Here is a 27,167-nt window from a genome sequence, read left to right as displayed (position 1 = left end):
TTTTTGCAGCTTCTTTTTGCAACTTTTGTTCCCATTTTTGCCACTTTTATCCTAATGTTTTTCCAAATTTTTGCCACTTTACACCCATTTAAGCCACCTTTTGCCATTAGATACCACTTGTTTCCTATTTCTGTTTCATTTTTGCCCTTTTTCCACCACTTTCCACCCATTTGTTGCCATAAAATACCACTTGTTTCCTATTTTTTGCCCATTTTTGCCACTTCCATCAAATTTTTCCCCTTTTTTGCCACTTTTTACCCATTTCAGCTACACTTTGCCATTGAATATCACCTTTTTCCTATTTTTTGCCCACTTTTGTCACTGTTATCCCATTTTTGCCCTTTATTTTACCACTTTTCACCCATTTAGGCTACCTTTTGCCATTAAATACCACTTGTTTCCTATTTTTAGCCCTTATTTTCCACTCTTGACTGCTTTTTGCCCATTTTAGTCAATGTCCACCCATTTTTTGCCACTTTTTGACAATTTTTGACACCTGTAACTCATATGTTTTCATATGTTGAGGTTATTTTATGTTTAATAGTTCATGAAATCGTTCATGAAACATTGTGCAAAATGTAAATAAAACAGAAGTCAATGATTGTCGAATCTCATGAACCCATATTTGATCTACAGTTGAACATAAACATCATATCAGATGTTAAACTGAGACATTTTAACATTTCATGAAAAAATATTAGCTCATTTTAAGTGGAGCATGGAAGAATTTCATAAAAATGTTCCTCAATGTTAAATAGCTTCGACTTTGAATCGCCCTCCATCTACAGTCCATAATATCATCAAGTATCATATGTGAACAGGATCCAGAAACACCGTGGTCCGTCTTCTCTAGACCAAAGCTCATTTAACATGGACTGAGGAAACATGGAAAACTGTTCTGTGGTCAGAGGAAACCACAGACGCCGTGTCCTGTGGACTAAAGAGGAGAGGGAGCATCCAGCTTGTTCTCCTCGCTCAGATTGCTCAAATTGAAAAAATTCCAGCACAGAAGACCCAGGACTGTCGAGCAGCTAGAATCCTATACATGACAAGAGTGGGACAACTTTCCTCTCCCATCAGTTGGTCTGCTCACTTCCCAGATGTTTACAGACTGATGTTAAAAGCAGAGAGGATGCTACATACTGGTAACTATGGCCCTACTTTTTGAGATGTGTTGCTGACATCAAATTCCAAAAGAGTTCATATTTTCCTTAAAGGATGAAATGTCTCAGTTTAACATCTGATATGTTGTTTCTGTTCGGAATCAAATATGGGTTTGTAAAATTTGACAAGCATTGACTTTTTATTGACAGCTTATACAGCGACCCAACTTTTTTGGAGTTGGGCTTGTAGGATATATGTGACCGAAGCCAGATAAAGTTCCTGCAAGTCGGCATTCTGGTGGTTTGAGAAAAACGGATACAAAGTCGTTTTCTTCAAAATGATCATTTTTCGTCTTTTCTCATTTTATGCAAGTCCGACATTTAAACTACTCATTCGATGAAAAGAGTAACACAAGTGTGATATTTAAAAGCGTTAATTTTGTGTTTAAAATGCCCTCTTTTCGTAGTTTCTGCGGGAGATTGAGGGGAGGGGAAAGCGAAACTGCTGGGTGATAATTGGTCCCTCAGCCTGCCATTGTCCCCAGTTTCGCCCATTGAGATGGACAATAACAAACACCGCATGGCTCAAACTCCAACCCCCGTCAGCACATAAATACAGCTGTTTCTAGTTATCACCTTTATCAACAAGCCTCAAGATGAACCCTGCAGCGAAGAAAAGTAGAAGAGACGATGAAGAAGCAGCAAGAATTATCGACAGACTTGGGACGACTTCAGGATCACTGGACAGTGAAAGTTTGATGAAGGCGGATTTCCTGTGGGAATATTTTGAAGAGCCTCACCAGTCCGATTCAGAAGCTTGGTTTGGGTGGACTTTATGTAAATGTGGCCCTGTTGTTCACGCCCATTACCTGGCCTGCCTGAAGGTAGGAGAAGTCCTGAAACTTTGAGCCTGGTTTTCTCAGAGCAAACAGAAACTAGAAGTTAACATTCAAATGAGCATATCTTTGTAAAATATGCTCAGATTAAGGTGATGATACACCGTTAGAAAGCTTGGAATCTACGCTTTCATAATGTGTAAAAAAACTCAAAAATGACCTCGGACGACTTGTAGGAGTTTTTACCAGCTGTGGTCACATATTCTCTCCTACAGTGATACTCAATGCTTGTCTCTTTTGTCTTCATTTGAAATATTTTTCACCCAGAAAACCTTAAAAAAGTTCAACTTTGACCCCAGAAATGATCCATTGAAAGCTACATTAATCGGTTTGTTTCCCACTTGTGTGCAGCTGGCTCTTATTTGCAATTTTGTTCCCCTTTTTTCATGTATTTTTGCCATTTTTAATTCATTTTCTGCTTTTTAAGCCCATTTTGCCACCTCTTTTTGCAACTTTTATCCTTTTTCTTGCCCTTTACTTTTCTTTTTTTACCAGTTTTTGCCTGTTTTATCCTGCTTTTTGCTATTTGCAGGTTTCCCCCATTTTTGCCATCAAATGCCATGTTTATACCTTTTTGGTCACTTTTGCTGCTTTTTGCCCTTTTAGTCACTTTTCACTCATTTTTGCTACATTGTGACCATTTTTGCCACCTGTAACTCATTTTTCTATCCATTTCTTTTTACCCAGTTTTTGCAATTTATGCCTAATTTGCCCCCTTTCACCCATTTTTTTGCCACTTCTTTGCTTCTTTTTGACCATTTTTCGACCTTAACTTGTTTTTATTGCCACTTTTTACCACTGTGGCTCTTGCAAAGTTATTTTTCAACTATTTGGCTGTTTGGTTGAGTAAGGCTGGTCTACTGCCTTGTATCAGATGATATCAAACCATGGCCAGCATCTGTATAAATCTAAACAGGTGCAACTCAAAAACAGACGATTGTTTCTTTGAATAGTTTAACAGTGAAGTTCCTACCTTAAATCAAGGATTTTACTGTTGTGTTGTAAATTACTGCTGACGCTCCGATTATGAATTTCTTCGTTTTATCCTCTGGATGTTTTTATCTGCCTGTTTTGTAGTCGGTACCTGGGCTCTGTTGTGGGCGAGGTTCTCCCAGTGTTTGAGAGTTAAAAGAAATGTAACCGTGCTCGTGTTCACTCTTTTTTTTCTGCACCTCTACTTTATGAAAACTATTTCTTAGCCACACTTACTGTATTAGATACACAACCTCTAAGAACTAATGTTATTCAAAACTACATATGGTCATTTTAAAGAGAAATGACAAAATACTGAAATATGAGAAAAACACCAGTTCTAGTCCTGTAAAGCAGAGGTTCTCAACGTTGGGATCAGAACCCCCTTTAAGGGGTCGTGAGACACTGAAAGGGGGTTGCCAGATGCCTTAAAAAATAAAGAATATTTTTAAAATAATATCAAAGTGTATATTTTAGCCATTTAATAAAAATATATGCATGAAATTAGTTAAATGTAAGAAAGTTTTATCAGTAGCATCCTGAATAACTGGTCCCTCATTTGGGAGCTGAAAAGCGTGTCTGACTGTTTACAGGTTTTTTATATTGAAAATATCTCAGTGCCACTGTTTAACCCATTCCCTACCCAATCTTGCCACCAATTTAGACCCATTTTTGCCACTTTTAACCCAATTTCGCCTGGTTTTATTCAGGTTTCATCAATTTCTTTTCTCACCAATTCTCACACATTTGTCAGTTTTTGCCTATTGTTGCTTCTATTGACCAGTTATTAGAATTATTAGCCCCTTTTTAACCACATTTCACTGTTTGTGATGCCCATTTCTGCCAATTTTTCCCTTTTTCTCTGCCTCAGTTAACCCATTTTAACCCGGTTCCATCCACCTTTCTCCACTTTTGAATCCCAGTTCTAACAAATTTGCCATCTGTTTTGCAACTTTAACCCATTATTGCCTTTATTCTCTTATTGCCACTGTCGTCACTTCTCTTTAACCCACTTAAACCCCCCCGATAAGCGGCCTTGTCTGACTATCCTTGAGTGTTCATGGCTGTGTTCAACCACCTTCAGGTCCAGTGGGGGTCCCCGGTCTCTGGCACCTTTATCTGGGGGGTTGAGGGCTGAAAAGGTTGAGAACCCCTGCTGTAAAACAGGTTTTTATAGCTAATGATCATATTTCCCTTTTTACTCTGCCTATTGACAAAAACAGGAAGAAGACTCTAAAACCAAGCTCTCCACATTAAAGGCCTTCAGTCCTGGAAGAATAGGGAGGGTTTTGTTTTCTTTTCCACATGAGCCTGAAAATATCCTACTGGACTGTTGACCAAAATAAAGAAAATCCTGGACAACTGTTAAACCAAATTAAATCCTTTTATTAAATTCATGAAATGTTCGACACAACCAGCATGTGTAAGATATGAAAAGACACCTTTTTAAGTGGAGATTTATTTTAAAGTCTTCATCCGTTAGAAGAAAAAGGCACATGGTTTAAAAGGAGGTAGAAAAAAATAAACAGTAAAGCTCCAGATTAAAAAACCAGGCTGATTCAGATAAATCCACCAGTCCAGACGGCCACAGAGAAAGTCCTGGGTCCTGAACAGAGATCTGAAATAATCCTTGCTCCGCTGGAAGCGTAAGGTGCTGCTGATTTTAAAGAAGTCGAACCGCAGAAAGAAAAATCAAGAAGAGCCACGTTCACGAACAAACCACGAAGCTGGGCTCAGAAATGATAAAAACATTTTATTAAAAACAGTCAAGCTTCTCCACAGGTGAGCATCTAAAATAAAGTGCCAGTGAAAAGTCCTCAGTGATGAGACGGTAGCGTTCAGCTCAGGGTTTGAGCACAGCAGCCGCCATGTTGGCCACCATGGAAGACTTGAGCTGAGGGAGGAGGCTGATCTTCAGCAGCTTAGTGCTCGAGTATTTCTTCTTCACCGCCTGAAAGAGACAAAGTTTAGTTTAAAATTAGCATCCAAACAGAACAAGCCCAACAAAACATTTTATTACCGATACCGAGGGAAACCTTCTCCAGTCTCAAAGACTTTAGGAGACGAGAGCTAAACCTGCTGCTAAGTCTAAAAAACCATGAGCAACATTTCACCAGACGCCTTTCCACTGCTTTAGAATCGTTCTAACATGGTACGGGAGTCTGCCTCAGCAGGAACAGACTCTGGGAAATGTACTCCTACATGCCGTCTAAAGCCTGGTTCACCGATTCTGGGCCGTCCCAGACAGAAGACGACCAATCGTAGTGATATCTTTGGTCGTGGCTCTAAAATGGTCGGCATACGCCGTACTAAGACAGGCTGACAGGCGGTGTCAGAAATCTAGGATGACCATCTCACCATGTGACTGCTGCTACAATCAACATCAATTAACCAGCCAATAGGAATGCAGGGAGAAATTACATAGACTCAACACTAGCGCTAACAAAGGAACACTTAGCATTAGAATGGAGATGATGACAAAACGCAGACTCTAGTCAGAGTGTAAAATCTTGACCTGATGTTTTTCTAAGCATAAGAACGCCACAATAACAATGGCTCCTTAAATGTGTTTTTGTCCTCTTGGCTTAATTGCGTTTTGTCCCATGAGGCATTTAAATTGGAACTTTTCATTGGAGGAACTGGAGAAGAACTTTTTAATAAGCTTGAGCCATGAGTTCTCTAAAGGGGGTGCAGGGTCCTGGAGATAAACCAGTTTGAGAACGACTGGTCTAAACTGGTCTAAAGCGTTTGGGATGTTTGTGCGTAGCGGCTGTCGGACCGTTACTTCCTCCTTAAACACTCTGGGCCTGACTGAAGCAAACTCCAGTCTGATGCGCTGGTTGTTAAAATGTCATGCACCTGTTTTTTTAAATCAAGTATTTAAGGAAAGTAGTAAAGCTCTCCTCTATGCTCACTGCACTTGTTAAAATAAAAAGTTAAATTATCTTGTCTACTTTCTGTAACTCATACTTTGTCATTTAGCATTCTGGTAGCCTTCGCATCCACACCATCCATGCACACAGACTGGTTTATACTGGTTAACATACCCAAGAGTTTGCTGCTCTATGTGCCTTTACTTGCCCCGGAGACAAATAAAGTTTTTTTTTTTTTTAAATTTGAATTTAAATCTTCATTTTTGTATTTGTTAGCTTCAAGTTTAATCCTTCATTTCTGAACGTTTAGGGCAGGGCTATTCAATTACAACTCAACTGGGCCATATTTTAAAATCAAGAACTGTAGCCGGGCCAGACATACTTGGCACCCAGTAAGCAGCTGCTAACGTCAAAATTCGAACCAACACAGATCAGTTTGATGAAAAATATGCACTTCTTATTCATAGTCTCCCTTTAAAATTTGGCAACATGACAAAGGCAAATGAAAAAGTGCATAAAAACAAAAGAGCTGTATTTGAACATATCTGAGGTAGTAGAAATGTTTTTCACTTGAATAAAAATCAAATAAATTAGCATGAATAAATAAAATGAAATCCTGTAAATAATAATTTTGGTCACCTCTTACCCAGGCGTATGTGCATACAAACTAAACTAGCACAGTTGTAGCTACAGTTAAGGATGTATTTTATTCTCAGTATCTTGGGGCTACTTCTGTTAGCATCAGTAGCCACGCTTTAAAACAATGCTGTGCATTGTAGGGGGTCTGTCGCTGGGCTACGCAGACTGTTGCATTCAAGGTCTGAAATACTGTAGGCCCCCGGGGTTCTAACTGAATAGGCCTAGTCTAGGGCATCACTAACCAGAGTTAAATTCCACGTTAACGCTGATTCTGATTCATTTGTGCTGCTGTTGGATGGATGGATGTCAGATATGGAGGCGGGGCTTGTTGATTTGTTTTAGACAAAAGTCTCAGATCTGGTACAGGACAGCCCTACATCAGGTCTTTATTTAAACCGCCTTACCGTGAACTTGGTCTTCCCGTCGTTCACCATGACCACGTTCTTGGCGATGTGCTGCATGATGGGCTTCAGGTGAGCCTCGTCGTAGGTGGAGTAATGCTGCTGTGTGGGAGACTGAGGTCGCCCAGAAACAAGAATACTTTTATTTAGAGGTTTATTCTAGAGTGTAATCCGGGTTAGAGAGTTTAACTCAGACTCACCCAGGGCAGGCCGTCCAGCAGCCGCTGGGACAGACACAGGGAGGCCGCGGCGATCTCAGATGGTCTATAGTGAACCATGTCATAGTCCAGGAGGGTCAGCTCCATCAGGTATTTAGCCAGCGTGTGGCGCTCTACATCAGACTGATATATAAAAACAGAATTATTATCTAAATACACTTAAAAATCCCCTGCATGGTTTCAGTCCTGAACAGAGCTGCAGGAGAAAGATCCTGAACGTGGACTCAGTTTAATATTTCACAGCTCCTTCAGAGGATTCGCCACTTCCTTCACCCTAACCCTGGGCGAGAACGTTTTAGAAGTGGAGCACTTAAAGACCAAAGGACCGACCAAAACAGATCTACCTGAGGTTGTCCATTTGAAATCAGCTGTTTAAGAGATTTATCCTGTTATTTCACTGATCAAGAATATCCCTAATCCTAAAGCTGCAAAGAGAACTGTGAGGGGTGTCCAAACCATGGCCAGGGGGCCAAAGTGGGCCCACAGTATGTTTTTGATTGGCTGGCTATACCCAGTCACTGAGCATCTTCACCTACATCAGAGAGGTTTTTACCAACTTTAATGTCATCTTCACCTACATCAGAGAGTTTTTTTACCAACTTTAATGTCATCTTCACCTACATCAGAGAGTTTTTTTACCAACTTTAATGTCATCTTCACCTACATCAGAGAGTTTTTTACCAACTTTAATGTCATCTTCACCTACATCAGAGAGTTTTTTACCAACTTTAATGTCATCTTCACCTACATCAGAGAGGTTTTTACCAACTTTAATGTCATCTTCACCTACAGAGAGGTTTTTTACCAACTTTAATGTCATCTTCACCTACATCAGAGAGGTTTTTACCAACTTTAATGTCATCTTCACCTACATCAGAGAGGTTTTTACCAACTTTAATGTCATCTTCACCTACAGAGAGGTTTTTTACCAACTTTAATGTCATCTTCACCTACATCAGAGAGTTTTTTACCAACTTTAATGTCATCTTCACCTACATCAGAGAGTTTTTTACCAACTTTAATGTCATCTTCACCTACATCAGAGAGGTTTTTACCAACTTTAATGTCATCTTCACCTACAGAGAGGTTTTTTACCAACTTTAATGTCATCTTCACCTACATCAGAGAGTTTTTTTACCAACTTTAATGTCATCTTCACCTACATCAGAGAGTTTTTTTACCAACTTTAATGTCATCTTCACCTACATCAGAGAGGTTTTTACCAACTTTAATGTCATCTTCACCTACAGAGAGGTTTTTTACCAACTTTAATGTCATCTTCACCTACAGAGAGGTTTTTTACCAACTTTAATGTCATCTTCACCTACATCAGAGAGTTTTTTTACCAACTTTAATGTCATCTTCACCTACAGAGAGGTTTTTTACCAACTTTAATGTCATCTTCACCTACAGAGAGGTTTTTTACCAACTTTAATGTCATCTTCACCTACAGAGAGGTTTTTTACCAACTTTAATGTCATCTTCACCTACATCAGAGAGTTTTTTACCAACTTTAATGTCATCTTCACCTACATCAGAGAGTTTTTTACCAACTTTAATGTCATCTTCACCTACGTCAGAGAGTTTTTTACCAACTTTAATGTCATCTTCACCTACATCAGAGAGTTTTTTACCAACTTTAATGTCATCTTCACCTACATCAGAGAGGTTTTTACTAACTTTAATGTCATCTTCACCTACATCAGAGAGGTTTTTACTAACTTTAATGTCATCTTCACCTACATCAGAGAGGTTTTTACTAACTTTAATGTCATCTTCACCTACATCAGAGAGTTTTTTACCAACTTTAATGTCATCTTCACCTACATCAGAGAGTTTTTTACTAACTTTAATGTCATCTTCACCTACATCAGAGAGGTTTTTACTAACTTTAATGTCATCTTCACCTACGTCAGAGAGTTTTTTACCAACTTTAGTGTCCTCAAGTCAAGATTTATGGAGGTGGCCCCATCGTACTTACATTTTTCTGTTGATGGCTCTTATTGGAAAATGTCTTCCTTGTATAAACCCATCACTATAATTTAGAGCAGTGGTTCCCAAAGTGGGGGTCAGGATCTCCTGGGGGGCTGCAAGAGGCCTTCCAAAAAGAAAATATTTCTAAATTGTATATTTTACCTTTTTTTGTAGAAATATATGCATAAAATTAGTTCAATCTAAATTAAAAACACAGTTCTTTGGGAGATTTCTGCTGAAAACAAAGTAATCCTTACATTTTAAGTCTGCTCATGACTGTTTCTACCACGCCTCAACCACCCTCAGGGACAGCGGGGGTCCCCGGTCTCATCACCATTATTTTGGGGGTCGGGAGCTGAAAAGTTTGGTAACCTCTGATTTAGACCATGAGGAGGAGTTTGCCAAGAAATGATAACTTTGAAACAATAACTGACCCTAAACTGAGAACTTTGTCTAGAGCTTAAAGGAGGATTTGTTTATCGCCAGCTGAAAGAAAGCATTTACAAGCCTTCACAGATGGCTTCCTTTAAGACATGAGTTTGTTTTTCCTCTGAAGGGAGGATAGATAAATAAATAATGGGTGCAGAGACTTACATTGGCCACTTTGGACGCCCGTCGGAGGAAGTGCAGAGGAAGAGGGCGTCCCAGCTGAAAGTTGAGGCTCCTGAGGACCAGCTGCTCCATCTCCAGGATCTGAGACTTGGTGAAGGCGTCATCAGTGATGTAGGCAAAGTCTCCCACTTCTGGAGCGTACATCTCCTCGTATTTACAAGCCACCAGCATGGCGGTCACACCGGCCAGCTGCAGCTTCCTACGAGAGACTGGCTGGGCCTGGGGGGGTAGAGGGTTCTTCATGAAATGGAGTCACATGATATAAATCTAGATAATACTCTGAATCATACGGGCGACAACAAAACCAGCATGATCAACTCTGATAGGACCATAAATGGACACTGCATTAAAAAACGAGTCTGACACCACAGCTGATAGTCCTGGTCATCCAGTACTGAACACGTTTGGATTAGTGATCATCAAAAATTCAGAGACACCCCCCCCCCCCAAAAAAGTACTAAAGCGTTCACAGCATTTCCTTAGACTGAAGTTTCTGTCCTCTTAAAGTAGGGCTGAACGATTTTGGGAAATAATCTAATTGCGATTTGATACGCGATTATTTCCCTACTTTCTTTTATACCTAAACAAGGGCTGAACAATGCTTTAAAAGTGTCTAATTTTGATCATTTTTGACTCTTATTGCAAAGCAGATATGAATTATTGCATTGAAGGTTTTTTCCATTCGTATATTTAGTACAAAAAAGTACAAAAATAAAGATAGGATTTTTTGTAAACTTTTATAAAAAAAGGTATCTGAATGATTGCATGATGTCATGCATAACATCTGCAAAATAAATAATAAAACTGTTATTTTGACAAATTTCAGGTCAAAGAAATATTGCACCTTCAGAGATTTGAAAATTGCAGCTGGCCATATTGTGATTTAATCTAATTTGTAATGCACAGGCCTATCTTAAACATTGTGTGTTTCAGTGGAATCCAAACTACAGTGAGGGTTTTTTTCATTTTACACAGTTAAAAAACAGAAATAGATAATCTACAGAGCCGGACGAGGCAGAAAACTCAGTGTTTCCCCTCCAGTGGAGGAAGACATTTTCAATTCTAGTCTTAGTTTCAGTCTTTAAATGAAATACATTTTAGTTTTAGTCACATTTTAGTCATTTCTATCCTTTTTAGTTTTAGTCATTGAAAACTCAAAACATTTTAGTCTAGTTTTACACCATAAAAGTCCTCACATTTTAGTCCAAGCATTTATTCTCTCATCTAAATCTGGTACCAAATCATGGTAGTGTGTTCTCTGCCAAACCTGGGGTCCCTGCTTTCTACAGATGAGAGGCAGAATAGATTCAGATGTATCGTTTGACAGATTTACCCACAGTGGAGAAGTATCACGGACTTTGAATGTCTGACGAAAAACTACATTACATTTTAGTCTAGTTTTAGTCATTTTGACAAAAACTAGGTTTAGTTTTTGTCAAAATCAGTTTTAGTCATCTCAGATCTATTTTGGTTTGTCTGAGGCTACATTCACACTGCACCTAAGTGACCTGACTCTGATTTTTTGCTCAGTGACAGTGTGAACAGCGCAAGTCACATTGAATCTGACCGTTTCGAATCAGATTCAGGCCCCTTTTGTATGTGGTTCTCAATCAGATCTGAGAAAAGATCAGAATTGATCATTAAGGCCTGCAGTGTTGACGTAGCCTTAGTCTAGTTTTTGTCATGAGAAAAAGGCTGTTGATGAACATTTTTAGTCAATGAAATGGACACTGTTCCTGTCACATCTTGCCAGTTCTATCCACTTTACCAACAGTTACAAAAACTATTTATGCAACAGAGGGTACAGGCCTGCAACTTATGGTAATTTAAAATGAAAAAAGGCCCGGTGCTGATTATACAGAAGTTATATTTTTGTTGCTGTGGAATTAACAGATTTTAATCTGGAATAGTCTTTAATGATCCTCGTTTTCTAAGGTCCAACTCAAACATTTTAAGGTCCAGCAGCTTTAGCAGCCATGACCGACATTTTTATTGAGACCTAAATAAATGATTATCTTACCTTCTTATATTAAAACGGGTCCGCTCTGAGTTCACGCCACATCTTCTCCCACATTTAAAACTGCCCAAATACAGAACTGTTGATTAATGCAGCGTCTCTGGCTGCTGATCACTCTGATATTACAGCCCACTGATTCAGCCTGAGATTTACGGAGAACTTCAGCTGCAGTTATGAACTGAAATTGGAGAACGTTCAGTCCAGCCAGCGCAGACCGTTCCCAGCATGCTTCAGGCTGGGTCACAGACACACACAGACCCAGAGGAGGTGGCCCGCTCAAAGCAGAGCACTTTTTAGTTCTTTGAAAATAAACTGCTCTTATGGATTGCTTGGATGAGAGGAAAACCTTAAATTAGAGTTTCTTAGAGTTCTTAGAGTAAACGGTTCTACTCACAGTTTAAAATAAACAACTGTACTGATAGAAAACGTACAGTCTCATCCTGAGTGTCTAAAAATATATCAGTACATTTCAGAAGTTTGATATTTATTCTCCAGCCTTTGGAAAGAACCTCTCTAAGGCGTTACCTGCAGGAAGCGGTCCAGGATGGCCACTGTGAGGTACAGGGTCTCCTGCAGCAGCTGGAACCTGGAGTGAACCTGGACCAGCCAATCGATGAGCAGCGCTCGCATCCGCTCAGTGATCTCATAACCCGCCATGTAGTTGGCTCGTACCGCCTGCTCCTCCTGAGGAAACACAGAGGGTGTAAAAATACCAGACATTTTCCCCACCTGTCATCACCGTTCACCAGTGGCATGCACAGACTTTTTCAAGGGCAGAGGCGAAAAGAAAATAAAGGGCACATACAGCGCATTCTCGCCACTGAAGAGGGCACTAAGTTTGGCGTGTTTTCGAGGGCACTTTAGACATGTTTATATGTTCTACAAATGGCACATTATACAACCTTAAAACAGACTAACTAGACAGACTACTCAAGTTAGTTTGTAGTTAGGATCAGCATACACAAGAACTGTGTAGAGTCAACGTTGGACTGTGAAGAACACAGAAATAAATAAATAAATCCCTAGAGGGTCTGGGGGTCTTCCCCCAGAACATTTTCAATGAAGTAGATGCCATTTCCTGTATTCTAGTGCATTTTAACACCATATTAGCACCAGATAATCCAAACTGGTTCTGTGAGATATAGTTCTGGCTCAATATAGATCAAAAAAGGGCCCAACATAAAAGTCATTGCAACAGTAATGTTTCATAGTGTCTCTCGGTCCTAATGGTCTTCTGGAGTTTAGTGTGTTTTCTTCACCCAAGAGGGCAGTTTAGAGTGTTTTGCCAATGAGGGTGACTCCTTTCAGAAATAAACTAAAAGTATCGTTGGTGGATAAATGTCTGGGGCATGCAGTGGTTTCCAAAAATATCAGTACATGGGATTTACTGAAATCTTCAGACTTACCTAGAGCAGCATAATTAATCCCAATCCTGATGACCGGCTGTGCAAATACATAATTTAAGGCTGCATTTATTTTAGTATTCGGTAATACTGTAAAGGTTTACAGCACCTGCAGAAAGGCCTTTAAGTCTGCAATAGAGGCACTATTGACCTTTGTAGATGTACCTCCATTTTCGCAAAAGGATTTTTTAAGTTATTTTGACATCAGAATTGTAAAAATGTCAGGTTCTGTATTTTTTGTGCTACTTAACCCTTAGGGATTGTTTCAATATATGTCAGTTAAAAAAAAAAAACACTTTTCATACAATAGCTAGAGCAATTATACATTAATATTTTATTCTCTTTCATTGAGTCAATTTTTTTTCACCTAAAACTGACCAAATTGACATCAAATATCCATTCATTAAAAGATGAACCCTTTCACAGCCATTTTTTAGTCATGATGTTTTTTGATGAAACCAGAAAAATGAATTATTTTCAATATACTACATGCAAAGTAAGTTTTGTAGTGTTGAATTACAGCCTGGGATATGTCAATGATTAGCAGCAACACAAATTTTTATGAATTATTATTTTTGCACGTTCAGCATGTTTTTTCCTCCATTATGCCAAATATGGTCAAAATGCTGCCATCTGGTGGAGAGTAGTAAAAATGATCAACTCCAAGGAAAAAGCCCAGATGGCCACCCAGATCGAATAAAAAGCATGCCTGATGCTTTCATGGAGGTGAGATCTAAAACTGCAGGTTGAATGGGTTTAACGGGGCATTTTTGGCTCTTAACAGCTCGAGTCTAACTTTTGCTTGTAAACAGTAAATTTTAGACTGACTGTAAAAGCTGAGCTGGAGATAAGATCAAATAAAAATACACAATCTTGCCTAAATTCATACAGTACACATGAACACAGCCAGTTATCAAGAAATGAAGAATGAAGAGCGTAAAATGCACACAACCTCTCCTATGGGTCAGCGTTCATCTGTCAGCTACTGTTGACTTTAGTCTTTAAATTAAATGCACAAGTTTTAGTCCATAAAAGTCCTCACATTTTAGTCCAAGCATTTATTCTCGCATCTAAATCTGGTACCAAATCATGGTAGTGTGTTCTCTGCCAAACCTGGGGTCCCTGCTTTCTACATCTGAGAGGCAGAATAGATACAGATGCATTTTTTTTGACAGATTTACCCACAGTGGAGAAATATCACAGATTTTGAATGTCCAACAAAAACTAAATTATATTTTAGTCTAGTTTTAGTCATCACAGATCTATTTTTGCTAGTTTTAGTCTAGTTTTAGTCATCACAGATCTATTTTTGCTAGTTTTAGTCTAGTTTTAGTCATCACAGATCTATTTTTGCTAGTTTTAGTCTAGTTTTTGTCATCACAGATCTATTTTTTGCTAGTTTTAGTCTAGTTTTAGTCATCACAGATCTATTTTTGCTAGTTTTAGTCTAGTTTTAGTCATCACAGATCTATTTTTGCTAGTTTTAGTCATCACAGATCTATTTTTGCTAGTTTTAGTCATCACAGATCTATTTTTGCTAGTTTTAGTCTAGTTTTAGTCATCACAGATCTATTTTTGCTAGTTTTAGTCTAGTTTTAGTCATCACAGATCTATTTTTGCTAGTTTTAGTCTAGTTTTTGTCATCACAGATCTATTTTTTGCTAGTTTTAGTCATCACAGATCTATTTTTGCTAGTTTTAGTCTAGTTTTAGTCATCACAGATCTATTTTTGCTAGTTTTAGTCTAGTTTTAGTCATCACAGATCTATTTTTGCTAGTTTTAGTCTAGTTTTAGTCATCACAGATCTATTTTTGCTAGTTTTAGTCTAGTTTTTGTCATCACAGATCTATTTTTTGCTAGTTTTAGTCTAGTTTTAGTCATCACAGATCTATTTTTGCTAGTTTTAGTCTAGTTTTTGTCATCACAGATCTATTTTTTGCTAGTTTTAGTCATCACAGATCTATTTTTGCTAGTTTTAGTCTAGTTTTAGTCATCACAGATCTATTTTTGCTAGTTTTAGTCTAGTTTTTGTCATGGAAAAAAGGCTGTCGAACGTTTTTAGTCTTAGTCGCCAAAATTAACACTGCTATGGTTTAATGTTTGTTTGTACAGCTGAGAAATGCACACTTTCAAACCATAATTCTCTGCATTTTCACTGAAAACTAAACAAACAGACTCATAACCTACCCAAACCCAAGTCTGCTGCGGTCCCTGAGCGTTGAAAATCCTCTGGTACAACCATAACCTAAGACAAACCTACCTTGGATGTTATAAATAAACAGGGAACTTCAAAATGACTGCTTGGCTTTTAGATACTTTCACATTATTCAGAAAGTTTGTGGGGTCACCAGGCAGAATAAGCCACTGCCTTTAATTTTGTTTTGATTGTCGTCAGCAGAGACACTTAAATTCACATTCTCTTTTATAACTATGTCTGTGAACGCACCTTTGGAACATTGACGTCTCCTAAGACACTAAACATTTCCTAACCAGCTTGTGAGTGGCATTGTAGAATGGTTAACAGGGTATCAGTTAATCCAACACCAGTTAAACCACGACACCGGCTGTTTACAGCAGACAACATGAAGGATGAAAAGCTGGCACGAGTTACAATTTTTGGCCATTTTGTTACTTTTAAGTCTTAAAATAAAAACCTGTAATCAAGTCTTTTAGTTTAAAATTTGATTTACTTAAAAAAAAAAATCTATGGTTTTATACTGTGACCTGTGACCTCTCATGCCCTCGTGCCCCCCCCCGCAGCGTCTCTAGGGTCCACCAGGGAGCCCCGGGCCAAACTTTGAGAATATTACCTTGTGGAAACACGGTTCCTGTTCCAGTGCAAACTAAACTCCGTAAATTACCCAGTCCCAGGAGTCTCGGGCTTCTTTCTATGTCGCTGTGGCATGAATAACGCTTGATTTGTTCTTCATTCAAAGATGTGAGTTCTGGTGTTATAACCCTACAGTGATGTTAAATAAACATGAGAGCAGATGGGGGATTCATCACCTCCAGGATGTGCAGGTACTTGTAGATATCTTTGACATATTCTGAGCAGAGCTGCGGCTGATCGGCATCCTGCTCATCCACGTCCTGCACGGCGAGCAGCGCCTCAGAGAAAGCCTGACACAGCTCCTCCTCCTCCTCCTTCATGGACACATCAGCTGCCTCCTCTGGGACGGGGTCTGCAGGAGCCGGGGCCTTGGGGACTGGAGGAGCCACCAGTGTGGGTTTGGTTTTCTGTGCACATGATGGTTTGGTTGTCGCTTTGGCTCGGTCGGTTTTCTGAGGAAAGGAAAAGAAAAGATGAAAGTTGGAGTTTAAATGGACGGGCTGAAGGGATGATCATTAAAGCTAAGGTCAGACCAGCGAGTCAAAATAAGATGAGCTGAAACTTTAAATCGAACGAAGACTGAAACCGAACATTTCCGCTGAATCAGAAAATTACTGTTAGTTTAACATTAGAAAACAATTAGAAAAAGTTCTACAAAACCCTGAGGCAAAACTACGATATTCAGACAAAATGAGTTCAGTCAGAATAATAAGACATAAATTAGTCATAATTATGAGATAAAAGTAAACTGAGAAGTAAAAACTATAAAATGAAAAGCTAAACTATGAGATAGTAAGTCATAATTATTGAAATAAGATGAAATCATAAAAGTCAAGTTTGAACGTTAAAATTAGAGCTCATTGGCGCGCCGGTAGTCGAGTGGTTAAGGCGCATGCCATGTACGCAGGCGACCCGGGTTCGAATCCGGCCCATGGCACTATTTCCTGCATGTCTCTCCCCGCTCTCTCCCCTGTTTCCGGCTCTATCCACTGTCCTATCAAATAAAGGCAAAAAGGCCAAAAATAAATCTTAAAAAAAAAAATTAGAGCTCATTATGATAAAGAAAGTCAAATAATGCAATAAAAAACAACACTATGAGAAAGTAAGTCAGAATTTGAGAAAGTAAATAAGATTAACAACTTCAAGGACTTTATTTTTCCCCACTAGAGCAAATATGAGACAGTAAATCAAAAACTATTAGAAAGTCACAATTACTTTGATTCTTTCCTTTGGTCAAAGCTTTGTAAAATATCAGGCCACATTAAATATCGTTAGCCTCATAGCGTCATTGCCTCAGTCATATTTAAGGTTTCAGAAAAATCAGGCACAATGAATGATCAGCGTTAGGAGAGCAGAGACGGCCGGATATCTGACAGCCCATTAGGCTAACCTCAGGAACGTACCTTTTTGATGTTTGAACTTTATTTTTGGAAAGGTGATTTTTCCAAAGACATTTCATGTTTATCTAGCATTCTCATATCCGCTGAAAGCACAGGGGCAAATCCAACCCAAGGTCCAGTTACACCCGGCCTGCAGGATCCTATCATATCTGTGTCATAACTGGCCCACCAGTATGATGTCTGCAGATTTCCTCCACTATGAAATTGTAAATTTAACCTTCATGATTTAAAATTTCCTTGTTAAGTCATAAATTTATCGGATAAAAAGTCAGGAATGTGGGGAAATTCAATTTGTGTTTTTATTTCATATTTTCAATATTGCATCTGAGATTTACGACTTAAACTGATGATTTTGACTTTTTATTTCATATCTTAACCTTTTCAATTCATAATTTTGACCTTTTGGATTTTAAATTTTAAGTCATTTTTACCTTTTTAACTACATTTTTCTAATTTCATTGCCTGTTTTGACCTTCCAATTTCTAACTGACTTTTAATCTCATATTTTCACCTGTTTGACTCAAAATCTATGATTTGAACTCATATTTTGACCTTTTAAACTCATGTTTTAAACTTTCTATCTCATAAATTTACATGTAAAAACACCATTTTGACTTTACCTTTTGAACTCATTCATTTCTTTTTTATCTCAGAGTTTGAGCTCTTTAACTTATCACTTTGACTTTTTATAATTTCAAAAAGGTTTTTTTACTCCCCCAAAATGTATCACTGGTGGAAATGAGTTGACAGTTTATGGCTACATGTGGACCCTGTTAGGCCCTCATGTTAGACCTAAATCCAGGATCCGGCCCCTGGTTTAAAGGAAGACCAGAACAACACTGGTTCCTGACCAACAGTTTTATTCCTCCATGTAGTTTCAGCTCGCTGGGCTTTACTGCCCTAAAAACATGCGTTACCATCACAAAGCAGTGTACAAATGAGTGTATAACTGTTAGGCATCATGCACTGACAGAAAAACAATGTTTTAATAATCACTGCACAGATAAAACCACTATTCCTACCTTCGTGTTTCCAGCTGCAGCAGCAGGAACATTAGTGATTTCTCCCAGAGCCGCTCTCCTTTGACCTCCAGCCGCTCTTTTAGCCATCTTTACGGGGTTATCTGCCACAGAAAGCTGCTGGTGGAGAATAACAGACCCAAATAAAGCCCAGAAATGTCCAGACATGGCATTAAAAGTCTCAATAAAACAGCGGAATCGACCAAACTAAGCTGATATGGAACAGACGGCACTGCTGCTAACAACGCTATGCTAACAGTTAAAGCTAACAACAGCCGCTAAATCGAGAACAAAGCTCCTTTAAAACATCGACATTGTTTCATATTTACTCACCGCAGCTCGAACTTGAACCGAGGACATGTTTAACGTCGAAGCAGTGAAAACAAACAGGGATTTTATTTCAGCATCCAACAGAAAATTCACCGAGAAACCGTCAGCTTTTATCACTGAATTTAAACAGGAGAGGGACCAGCGGCTTTCAAATAGCGCTCCGTCGATTCTGATTGGTCGCTGCTTTGACGCGATGACGATTCTGATTGGCTAACAGCTTGCAGACCAAAGTACAAGTCTGATGAACGAATAACAACAGTCCAGACCAGTGGTTCTCAACTGGTGGGTCGGAGCCAAAAGTAGGACGTAAACATGAGCCTGGAAAAGCAAACATAAAATCTTTAATGTACGGAGGCCCTTAGGGGACATCCACGGAGTTTAACCCTCAGATGTTAGTAACAGGGTGCTCATGAGCAAAACTGGAAGCATAATAATGATTTAAAAAAAGAAACATTAAAGGTGCAGTGTGTAATATTTAGCTAAGGTGCTTTTAGTATCACACACTTGGTAAAAAGAAGCATATTTTCATGAGGTGGCCTCTCTAGATCAGTGTTTGCTCACCGCACATTTCATCAGTGAACTAAGAATAAGCCACCTGCTCATACATGGGGGTCCCCTCCACAGACAGCCTTGTTGGGTTCTGCATGTTTCTATGGGACCACAGATACGGTAAAAAACAAACCCACTGTTTGCCACAGTAATCACAACGACATGAGCGTCACATTCTGGAACCGACTATTAGGTTCTCATTTTCTCACGCTCTACATTTAAAGGTGCAGTGTGTAGAATTCAGCATTTTAGCGACATTAGCGTTCAGATTTTAGAATGAGCCGCTCTGTTATCACATCACTAAGCGACGAGAGCCTGTGAAGACCAAAAAGGATGGTGAGCTGGACATCATTTACAGCAGTGACAGCAGAGGTGAGGGTTTATTCATTCATTGTTGTAACCATTATTTTTATAGATTGTAGCTCAGTGGCTCTTTCTGTCCCCAAAACGTTGCCATAGACAACATGGCGGTTCGTTATGTCAGCCTCCGTGAGGGCGACCGGCGGTAATGTAAATTTAAAAAGCTTTTTTCTAATTTTGTAAAAAGAAACCGAAAGTTTAAAAAGGATGATTGTGCACTTATTTGAACATACTTCACATAGATATATAAACATTATATCCCATTTACACAGTTTCTGTTCAGCGAAATGCAGCCAAATTCTACACACTGTATCTTTAAATGGATATTTCCAACTTCTCTTGCATTCATTTTTAAAATCAAGATCAGACCTGAACTTAAACATCAGATATTGATTTATTTGGGGGAATTTAACGCTTTAAATGCCAGTTTAAGTGCAAACCTGCTGATGTCTGTGACACAGAAAACACAGAAAATGATGTATTTTTCATAAACAACATGCAGAGTGGATTTGTTTGAAGAGGATTATGACTGCCTGGATTATGTTAATGATGAGCAACTAATTGATTTTTATTCATTATTCATTTAAATTTTTTTTCTAATTTTAGGATTTTAAGATTTTTACACTCAAAAATGATGCCATACATAAAACGCAATAAAAATACTCCACTTTTTTGTATTTATGAATCAAGATCAGACCTGATCATAGACATAAAATTTTATTTTTTAGGGGAATTTAACCCCTTAAAGCACAGGTGTCAAACTCAAGGCCCGGGGCCAAATCCGGCCCACAGATGGATTATATCCGGCCCGCGAGATTGTCTCATATTTGTATTCTAACTGGCCCACCGGTATGAGGTCTGCAGATTTCCTCCAGTATAAAAATGTAAACTTCCACTTGATTATTCAAAATATCCTTGTTAAGCCATAAAAATCAGAAAACGTAAAGAGAAAGAAGGATTTCATAAAAAGTCAAGAATGTGGGGAAATAAATTAATTTGTGTTTTATTTCATATTTTCAATTTCTCTCTCAAGATTACGACTCAAACTTATGATTTGACTTTTCATTTCATACTTTGACCTTTTCCACTCATAATTTGGACTTTATATGTCACATTTTTATCTTTTACATCCCTATTTTAAATTTTAAGTCCTATTTTGACCTATTTGACTCATAATTTGGACCTTATAATTCACATTTTTATCTTTTAGAGCCCCAGTTTTTTATCATATTTTGACCTTTTCAACTCCTGACTTTGGCTTTTTAGTCCCACATTTTGACTTTTAATGACATGATTTCAATTTTTTCCTTTATTTTGGCATTTTAAATTCATTATTTTTTACATTTTATATCATATTTTTTAACCTTCTAAACTCCCAAGTTTGAATTTAAATCATATTTTTAAATTTTCAAGTCATGATTTTGAATTCTAGCTCACATTTTGACATTTTCAACTCCTAATTTTGGCTTTTTAAATCCCATATTTTGAAATAAGACACACAATTTAAAATTTTAAGTCATATTTTGACTTTAGGACTCATGATTTTAATTTTTTCTCATATTTGACATTTTTGATTCAGAATCTTTTACCTTTTTTAACTTATTTTTACCTTTTAAACTCCCAATTTTGAATTTAAATCATATCTTTAACTTTTCAAGTCATCATTTTTGAATTCCAGCTCATATTTTGACATTTTCAACTCCTAATTTTGGCTTTTTAATCCCACATTTTGAACTATCAGACTCACAATTTCAAATTTTAAGTCATATTTTGACTTTTAAACACATGAATTCAAATTTGATTTCATATTTTGACTTTTCAAACATTTGATTTCAACTTTCTCCTTGTATATTTGCTCTTTAAAAACATTAATTTTCTATTTTTCATATCGTGTTCTAATGTTTTAACCAATAAATTAGAATTTTAATCTCAGATTTGAGCCTTTAAAGTTATCATTTTTACTTTTTTGAATTTCCAAATGATTGATCATCAGTGCTTTTTTCATATTTTATTACTGGTGAAAATGAGGCTGACAGTTCTGGTTAAATATTGGCCCTGTTAGACCCTCAGGTTACACCTGAATCCAGAATCTGGCCCCTGCTGTGGTTGAGTTTGACACCCCTGCCTTAAAGCCTGTTTATCATATTTGATACATACTTTAATGAGAACTCTATCTAATCAATATGATCAATACATTAATTTTAAAAAACTTCTGAATACAATCTGATAAATGATAAAAATGCCCTCAAGTGGATTATCAGTTAACAAAAACACCTAATAAATCAAATGAGATACAAAAAAATGTTTACATTTTATGGAAATTTGGATTTTTATTATTTATTTTTTATTTTTGGCTTTCAGTAGAAAGTTAAATAAACATTTCAGTTCCAAAAAATGAGAATTTTCTGGCTATAATTTGTGTTTTCAGGCTTTAACTGCATATATACAAAAACCTGAATGTTCCTAATGTAAACAAATGAAGAGTTCATTTGAGAAACATTTAACTCCATTTTTATAAATTGTCATAAAATGTATTTTTTCATTGTAATATCAATCAGACTGAAGCTGATTAAGCATAACTATAATAAGTATAATTAATTAATATTTTTAAAGATTTTAGATCAAAAGACAGCTCCATTAAAAGTGTTAATTTTATTATTTTTTTCATTATTTACCAGAATGGCGTTTAGCTGTTTTTGCAAATGAACTCTTCAAATAAATAAATAAAAAATATTTTTATTGACTACATGCAAATTTGATTTTCTTGAAGAAGATTATCACAGCCTTGAAAATGTTAACAATGAGCAACAACTTTGAATTTTATACATTTATTATTTTATTTCTAGATTTTTAGAAAGTGCCCCCACAGGAAACCATAAAAACACGTACTTTCCCCTCATGCCAAATATGGTCAAATGTCTGAAACAGGAAAAAGTGTAAATTTAATCAGTGACTCCAGGATAGGAGTCTGATATTATAAATGCAGGTTTTTACTGTGGTGGCTGGAGGATCAGTGATTGTGGTTTTAATGGGACATTTTTGGTCACCAGCAGCCCGAGTGGTAAAAAAAATCTACTGACATTATTACTGACCTGTCAGAGGGTCTGATATTAAAATTACAAAATTATTTGATAAAAGGTAAACTCCAAAATGTCTGTTGTTCACATTAACTCACATTCAAAATAATAATAATAATAAAAAAACACAAAAAAAGAAAACAAAATGGCCAAAACCCACAAAATGGCCTCAACGCCCTCTAAGGGTTAACCTTAATGAGTGCAGTTTCATTGTTTTCTCAAGATTTCAGATATTTTCTTTAGATAGTGATGCTGTTTTTTCCTCCATATCTCTGGAAAATTCCCAAAATACACATTTATCCTATTTTTGTTCCTTCAAGGGTCCAAACTGGAACCTGTTCTCTCTTAGCACGATCAAGGCTGTGATCATCCTCCTCAAGGAAATAAAACTTTCATGTAGTTTATGAAAAATATTTGATTTTGTGGGTTTTTATTTTACATCAAAAATATCAGTTTTTGCACTTAAAGGTACAGTGTGTAATATTTAGCCTATTAGCATTTAACAAAACAAGCTTGGTTAAAATGAAACATAACATTTATAAGTAGATTGATCTAAATTAGTGTTGACATCTGATAACACATTTTTTAAATTTATGTTTTAAATTAACTCAGAATAAGCCTTTTATTCATACATAGGGAGGGTCCCCTCCAAGGACGCTGCCATCTTGGATTTTTGCATTTTGCCTGTTTCTATGGCACCATAGAAGGAACCAAATAAAAGTTAAGCATGTATGGATTTTTAAACTTCGCTGGTTCCCACAGTTATCACCAGAGAAATGAGCATCACACTCCAGAATTGACTGTTAGTTGTTGATAGTCCCAATTTTACACACTGCACCTTTAAACTGGCTCAAATTCCCAAAATTCTGTCAACACATTTATGATCAGGTCTGATCTTGGATTAAAAAAATAATGCAAAAACATAAAAATATTAATGTCTTTTACTTGTATTGCTATGTGTGCTGAGGTTTTTGGTCTCATTTTTTATTTCTCACCATCGAGGGTTAATGACTGAAGGAGGAGCTGAGTCCTGAGGCTGACCAGCCATACTGGTCTGCAAAAGCATTGGCAGTATTTCTGTGTAGAGGTTGACCAAACGTCCTGTCCTCTTAAACCCCATCCGATTCTAAAGGATCAAATCTTCGTTATTTTAATGTGTGGCGCAGAAATGTTACAAACCTCATTCTCTCTAACCTACAGAGAAAAGTATGGATGTGCTCGTACTCCCAGTTTTACCCTCAGCAGAAGTCCACTGGGCCAGTCTTCTGAAGGTACAGGAGGTCCCCCGTGACCAGGTTAAATGTCAGATTTTCATGTTTCCGCTGCACTTTTTTATGAACTTGTTCAAGAGACTGACTCCAGACTAGCTTATTCTAGAGAAGATGGAGCTCTAAATTTGGGCAAACCATGAGTTTGACTTCAGGGCGAGGCCGTGATCAGTGACCAGAGCTGGAAGCTGGAATACCTGTGAGAAAAACCTCTCTGAGCTTATATCCATGATCACCAAACTTCACAGGGACCATCACACATTTATATCTGCACATCTCAGTACCATCACTCTGTCACAGCGCCCCCCTCTGCCGATTAAAAATGTCCTTCTTTGATTTTTTTCAGCTTTAAGCGTTCTGCCCCCACACATCATTCAACCTGTTCTTGTGGTTTCTGGTCTGCATATGGATCATCATCAGACCTACAAGAAGACTCTTGCACCCCTCACCTAGAACCGGACAGGAAGTCCACCAGGTCCCTCTCAATTTCAAAATAAGGCATTGTTGATGGTACCTGTAATAACCTCTGGATACACTAGAAAGACAACGAAATCACACTGAACGCGCAAACGTTTCATCATAGCGCCCCCTACAGCCAACAGGAAGTGACACAGTTGGGTTATTGGTTAATCCTCTTACTGAGCTGAACCTATCAAGTTTAAATTTTGAAATAAAGGCTTCAATATTTCTCCACGCCTCACAGGACAATGGCGAGCGTTTCCATATCAAACACCTGATTTCATTCAAATTTCCCAAGCATCATCGTTCTCTGCTCCTCTTCACAGTTAAACGTTCATTTGGTGGTTTTGCTGTAGCACCACCTGCAACACCTCTAACTTTGATTTTAAATGATAAATATCCATCCTCCCCTGAGTCATTCTGCGGGTCAGCATCCTGCCTGGCTCCAGGGTGTGAGGCTCTTCAGTGCAGCTCAGCTCGCAGCCTTAGTTTACTCCATTTCAGTTAGCTTACAGGCTGGACTTTAGACCAGGGGTTCTCAATGTTGGGGTCAGGACCCCATTGAGGGTCACGAGACACTGAGAGGGGGTCTCCAGATGCCTTCAAAATCTAGCCACTCTCTGCCTATTGTTGGCTCTGTTGACCCATTATTGCCACTATCAAGCCTTTACCACTTTTTTACACCACATTTCACAGTTTGATATGGCCATTTTTGCCCATTTAACCCTTTTCTGTATGTGCCTCAGCTAACCCTTTTTCACCAGTTTATATCAATTTTTCATCCAATTCAACCAAATTTACTCCTAAACTTAAAACATAAAGTAAGGAAAGTTGTGTTTTGTAGATTATTTCTTTATTGTAACAATGTTTTTTTGTAATAAATCTTATACCGCTGGAAAGCCTGTTTATTACCCTTTTAAATGGAGCCACATTTGTAAGGATCATGTATTTGTGGGATGAGCAGCAGAGCTGAGGATGTTGGTTGCACCCATGAAAAATGTGCCAAATCTTCTCTGCCAATGCCAAACAGCTGATTCTGCCGTTGACTCTTGTTTGGTGTTTGGTGGATTGGATGACTGAAGTTTGAAGAAACAAGACATTCTGGCAATTTAACAATTTATTCATAAACAAACAGGAGCCTCAGTAGCATGTGGAAGAACCAGACACAGCCACAACAGCCTGGCTCCTCCTCCTCATGCTGGTCCCCAGCCTGGTCACACACTGCTGTGGGATGGCATCCCATTCTTCAACCAGCAAGGTCAGGACTGCTGGCAGACCGTTCCATCCTCTCCACTCCCAGATTCTGGAGGTAGTCTCTGATAAACCCGCTCTGTGGGGGTGAGTGTTGTCATCTTGGAGGACAGAGTTCTTGCTGACATTGTGAGGAAACAGTATTCTTGGGGTGTTGTCTTCTTGGGACGCCCACTTGGCGGCCTGTCTCTGACATTTCCCGTTCTATGGAACTTGGCCTTCAGTTTGGAGATGGTACTAGGGTTCACTCCAAACAATGCCACTACTTGGTTTTTCAGAACACCAGCTTGAAGTTGCCCAACCGACGGGCCCTATCCAGATCATTCAAATGTGGCAAGCCGATTCTTGAAGCAGACATCTACTGACCACTGTAGCCCCGCCCATGCTCACAGGTGCTGCCAATCATCACCTGGGGGTACCAGAAGCTCAAAACAAGCGTCAGTAGCAACAGCAGAATCAGTTGTTTGGCATTGGCAGAGAAGATTTGGCACATTTTTCATGGGCGCAACCCACATCCTCAGCTCTGCTGCTCATCCCACAAATGCATCATCCTTACAAATGTGGCATCATTTAAAAGAGTAATAAACAGGCTTTCCAACGGTATAAGATTTATTACCAAGAAGCATTGTTACAACAAAGAAATAATGTACAAAACACAACTTTCCTTACTTTTTAAGTTTATTTTCGCCACTTTAACGCCATTTCAGCCACTTTTGATTCTCCTTTAATCACTTAATCTGCCACTTTAACCCATTTTTTGGTTATTTTTTGCCACTTTTATATCATTTTTGGTACTTCTAACCCATTTCTGCTACTTTAAAAATCCAATTTCACCACCTTTCCCACCATTTTTTGCCATTATTAACCCATTTTAGCTATTTTTTAACATTTTCAAATTCTGTTTTTAACAAAAGAATTTACATTTTTAAGAGGGCTACTACACCAATGAATTAAAAGGATGTTTGTTTCTTTGCTAAGAGTGGTTATTATTCAGGTTAAATATAAAATACCTCAGCTTAACTTTACAACAGACCATGATTTTGCTGACCTCTAGGTTGCCTGGGCCCCAGAAGGCTCTCCCCTCTATCCCCCCCCTTATAGACGTCTTTGTCTCCACATGACTATTCTAGAATGTGCATGGCTGTGTTCAACCACCTTCAGGTGCAGTGGGGGTCCCCAGTCTCTTCTTGGGGGTCGTGGGCTAAAAAGGTTGAGAACCACTGCTTTAGACACCCTTTCACATGAAGTTTAGTTGGTTTTGTCTTTCATGTAATTCTCCATCTCCATCTCCTTCCGCTTATCCGAGACTGGGTCGCGGGGGCAGCAGCCTAAGCAGGGAGACCCGGACTTCCCTCTCCCCAGCCACTTCGTCCAGCTCTTCCTGGGGGGTCCCAAGGCGTTCCTAGGCCAGCCGAGCGACATAGTCTCTCCAGCGTGTCCTAGGTCTTCCCTGGGGTCTCCTCCCAGTGGGACTTGCCCGGAACACCTCACCTGGGAGGCATCCGGACCAGATGCC

General features: G+C 38.4%; 1 protein-coding gene across 2 annotated transcripts; it reads right to left on the bottom strand.

Annotated features, from left to right (window-relative positions):
• Nucleotides 1-4,704: 4,704 nt before the first annotated feature.
• ccnb2 (cyclin B2) lies at nt 4,705-18,851 on the bottom strand. Of its 2 annotated transcripts, none has more exons than XM_041794522.1 (8): nt 18,691-18,851; nt 18,361-18,474; nt 16,115-16,390; nt 12,231-12,389; nt 9,671-9,907; nt 7,085-7,225; nt 6,888-6,998; nt 4,705-4,922 (listed from the first exon to the last, which is right to left on the bottom strand). In XM_041794522.1, exons 1-8 carry the CDS (start codon nt 18,715-18,717, stop codon nt 4,815-4,817), a joined length of 1,173 nt encoding a protein of 390 aa, XP_041650456.1. In that variant the 5' UTR covers nt 18,718-18,851; the 3' UTR covers nt 4,705-4,814. The 2 variants fall into 2 exon arrangements, with proteins under 2 accessions (XP_041650456.1, XP_041650455.1); XM_041794521.1 differs by having other exon boundaries at nt 18,361-18,477; nt 18,691-18,844.
• Nucleotides 18,852-27,167: the final 8,316 nt, after the last annotated feature.

This window comes from Cheilinus undulatus, linkage group 1, assembly GCF_018320785.1.
Source record: "Cheilinus undulatus linkage group 1, ASM1832078v1, whole genome shotgun sequence".
Classification (NCBI taxonomy): Eukaryota; Metazoa; Chordata; class Actinopteri; order Labriformes; family Labridae; genus Cheilinus; species Cheilinus undulatus.
This window is presented reverse-complemented; position numbering and strand designations above follow the sequence as displayed.

Excerpts from the sequence above, each read along its gene's own strand:
- ccnb2 (XM_041794521.1), bottom strand. The coding sequence starts at position 18,717 with ATGTCCTCGGTTCAAGTTCGAGCTGCG. Across the intron at positions 7,226-9,670 it reads GGGCGTCCAAAGTGGCCAAT|TCTGATGTAGAGCGCCACAC; the intron begins GTAAGTCTCTGC and ends TTTATATATCAG. Across the intron at positions 6,999-7,084 it reads TGCTGGACGGCCTGCCCTGG|TCTCCCACACAGCAGCATTA; the intron begins GTGAGTCTGAGT and ends GGGCGACCTCAG.